The sequence below is a fragment of the Aplidium turbinatum genome, chromosome 18 (genome assembly GCF_918807975.1).
Source record: "Aplidium turbinatum chromosome 18, kaAplTurb1.1, whole genome shotgun sequence".
Classification (NCBI taxonomy): domain Eukaryota; kingdom Metazoa; phylum Chordata; class Ascidiacea; order Aplousobranchia; family Polyclinidae; genus Aplidium; species Aplidium turbinatum.
The window spans coordinates 14,039,474-14,043,407 of NC_137489.1; the positions used below are offsets into that span (position 1 = coordinate 14,039,474).

At 37.5% G+C, this 3,934-nt stretch overlaps 1 protein-coding gene across 1 annotated transcript; it reads right to left on the minus strand.

The window, feature by feature from the left end:
• Nucleotides 1-724: 724 nt before the first annotated feature.
• On the minus strand, nt 725-3,224 carry LOC145787704 (uncharacterized). Its single transcript, XM_082599504.1, has one exon. The coding sequence runs from the start codon at nt 3,207-3,209 to the stop codon at nt 1,059-1,061; it is 2,151 nt and encodes a 716-aa protein (XP_082455630.1). The 5' UTR covers nt 3,210-3,224; the 3' UTR covers nt 725-1,058.
• Between the last annotated feature and the right edge of the window lie 710 nt (nt 3,225-3,934).

Here is a 3,934-nt window from a genome sequence, read left to right on the forward strand (position 1 = left end):
CATAGACAGATGGTCCACTAGCCAGATGGTGCAGGTGACTCGTTTGACCAGTGGACCATCTAGCTAGGGGGGCTTCTGACTAGTGTACCTTCTGAAGGTAGGTCGGTCACTCCAATGGTCATGGTGTCATCATACATCTCCAAATGTTACAAAATAAAATCATTTCCATGAATATGACAAATTTTGAAACACTTTTGGCTCATAAGGTCTTTATAAAACGGTAACAGTAAGAGAAAATTCGGCCAAAAACCCAATATTATGAGAAAAAGTATCATGCAAAAATCTCAAAAACCCGATGTGATGGATGAAATCTGATGTGATTTTTGAAATCAGCAGCCTCAATATACCCCAAATCACATCTTACATTGCAGACACAAATTTTTTTATCTTTTTTTGTTGGCCTGTGTAATAGTCCGCCCCGATAGCTCAGTTGGTTAGCACATGACTTCTGGAACGAAGAAGCCTCAAGATCAAGCGGTGCTAGTTTGACTCTCGGGGTGTGCACTTGAGCAAAGCACGTTAAGGACTGTTCCCATTCAGCGGCATCTAATGGATGGAATAATTCGCCGGTAACAAGACTTCAACACTCGCAAATTTCACTCTGTCAATCTCGGTGAGCGGGCCTGCGTCAGTAATTCAAAGCCTCTGCCAGTATGCGAAACTACCAGGGTAAGCTCTGCAAGAAGCTGTCCCAGTCCGAGGATAAAGATTCAATCAATTAAAAGCAATAACCTTTAATGTAGATCATTCGAAGCAAAAGCAACATATAAAAATTTACACAGTTTGTCAAATGCAAAAATTCAATTAAATCTGACTTCTGAGGAAGTCAACCCGTCTATGCGAACATCATGATTGCCACCAATATGGAAACTTCAGTTTTTATAACATTACACAAACAACTGGAGAAATGTCTGTCATAAAGCATAATGACCATGTATCACTCAAAGAATTAAAAAAAATTCAAATGTGATATGATAATATTTAGTCGTGAGATAAAGCTAGATGCACTTTGAATATGCGCAGATTTAACCACAATAAAAAAAATGTAAACATGTCACTTAAGAAAGGTGGTGTTTTGATGTAAGTGTGTAACCTGAAGTTCCATTTTCATTGCCTTCAAGTAGTCCGTTGAGTATATCCTGAGCAGAAACTTTTTGACAAACCACAAGATATCTTTCTTTATCTTTACCATAGGACTTACTTTTTAAACCGTAACGACTTGCAATGGTATGGATTATTTTCCTTTCATCCTGAGTTAGATCAGGTGAGAAGGTTAATTCTCCTGTACACCTATTTTGAACGTAATTAATGATGACTCTTTTTGCATCATTAAAAGAGACAGCTTTCGCAGAAGTGCCATCGTGACCTAGGCCAGTTCTATTAAATGTTCCTTCTACTTGAACTGGGGTGGCAATGCCTCCGCCTGCTTTACCAAGTCCCCCACTTCCCGACCAGCCCATTTTCCGCAAAAGCTTATTTCCCATGTTATCATTGGATATAACTTTATTCCATGAAGATGAATTTGAAGCTTTTGTGGAAACAACTTGGCTTCGTTCAAGTGCATTGTCTAAATTTCCAGTTTGAGCTCGGGCCACAACACATGGACAGTTTTCCTTCAAAATATCCAAAGCATTTTCTGCAGCCAACAATTTAGCATCGCTAGCAGTTAAGGCGGACCCTGAGGCAATCTCAATACCATCGATTACAACAGTACATTTGAACTGGTGCTTCACAAATTCGCTAACAAAATCCACAGACAAATGACTAAATTGAGCAGACTCTTGTATAATTTTGGAGTGAAGGCCAATCTGATGAGGCCTCTCAACAATGACAAGCTTTTTTGGAAAACGAATACCATCTGCTCTTTTAGCGACTGGTTTGCTTGTACTTTTAGTCTTTTTAGTAACCTGAGTGATAGAGTAATGTTGTAAATCTGGATAAACCAGCAATGGAGAAAGAATAGCTTTATCATTTGAAGAGGCTTGAAGACTCAAACCATTTTGCATTATCTTTGAATTGTCATCTTTTAGACGTTCACCACAAATAACATGAGCGTTTGGAGAATACAGCAAATCTAAAGCTCTATTAATTGCAAAATTTTTAGACGCAGCTTTATTACTACCATAGCCTTGACAAACAAACAAATTGTATATATATAAATCACACACCCATGTACCATACTTCATAGAATGTGTGAAACCAAGGCTTTTAGCCCAAGTATCATATTGCACAATGTTTTTTTCTTTAATTTGGCAGCATATAAATACTGGATTAGTCTTTAATTTTTGTACTATTTCATTAAAAGCAGAGATCTTATTTGTTTCACTGAACTTGTGAAAATCTTCTTTCAAAACAGATGCTAACAATTTAACCAAGTCACATAAATCGTGATCAGGTTGGACAGTCGCAGCACTTTTTTTAGACGCACCAGACGATGGAATTTCTTTTGATAATTTGGAGGATTTCTTTTCAGAAAAAGTGGGTTTATCTTCTGAAAGGTTTTTCTCTCGTTTCTCATTGCTTGGAAGTAACTTGGTTCTTTTACTACGGTGAATAACATCACTACTTTTGTGTTTCTTTTTTCTTGCATTCTCAATTATAACTGACAATGGAGGAGCTGTTTCTTGACTGACGTTGTTAACATTAGAATTTAAATCAGTGGAAATAGCTTTGTTCAAAGACACACTCAACTTGTTTCCACTCAATTCATTGCCAGAAGACAACCTTGAAGAATCAGTTGTAATGTTGCTCATTTGAAACTTTTTAATTGTTTCTCTGGAAAGTTCTGAACAAGGTTCATCTGACGTACTCCCTTTAACAAATCGCATTGGCTTTACTGATAGAGGCAACTTTCGTACCTCGTGCACTTCGTCTTCTGCAACTTTTACTGGAGACTCAACAGATCCAGCTACTAAGGCCTCACCATTCTTTAGCAAATCACGAATATAAGGCAATCCACTTTCCATTTCTTTCAATTGCATCATTATTTTCTGTGGGTATCGGTTTCCCATAAAGTTTACATTTGCCCAAGCAGTGGACAAGCAAATTAGTCGGTCTTTGTCAGAAAATTTGTTCCAGTTTTGCTCTATAAATGTTCTTCGAGCATGCCAGTGAGCCTGACTTTCCCATACTTGTCGAAGATGATCAAAATGATCAGTAGCATGTTTTGCAAAAGAGATTACTTCATCTATTTCCATTGCAGTAGCCATTTTCAATATAGCACAAGTAATGAAAACAAATAAACCCTTACATATATGTTATATGATACTTATTACAAATTGCAAAAACAGGTACAGTGACAGCTGCAAAGGATTGTGTTAAATTTATATAACAAAGAAGTCAGCAAAAAATAGTTCAATTTTTAATTTTCAAAAACCAAACTTGATAAGTTCTTGCTTAGTGGCCCAGAAAATGATTAAAGTGGAATTGAGCAGACAACCAAGTAGGTAAATCTTTGGGTAAAACTACACTTTAGCTGCCCAAATTATTTGCAATTTCTTCTTGCATTTTAACTGCCCAAAATAGTAGAAAATCACAGTGGGTAATTGTCAGCAACAGCAGCCAAAAATGGTAGAACATGTCATCGTTCCTGAATTTGTTGCGGAGCATGAATTTGTGAATGTAATGACACAAACAATGTCCTTGAGGTGCCGAACTGGCACCGATCCTAAGAAAGTACTTTGATTCAACAATTTCGACCACTATTGGTTCGCCAATTGCATGTATTCTGCTGATCTTATCAGTATAATACATGAAGGTATTACTGATCAATCCCCGTTCAGAAGCCAACATACACACTACACAAGCATCCGTCCGTATCACCATTCACCAATCTCGGCCAACAGTGACAACATGTTATATATACTTTTCCACTCGTTGACACATTCCCACAACTGCGCTTGGCGTGACAATGACAATGGTTGTCGGAGCACGC

Coding starts and splice junctions, on each gene's coding strand:
- LOC145787704 (XM_082599504.1), bottom strand. CDS start 3,209: ATGGCTACTGCAATGGAAATAGATGAAGTAATCTCTTTTGCAAAACAT.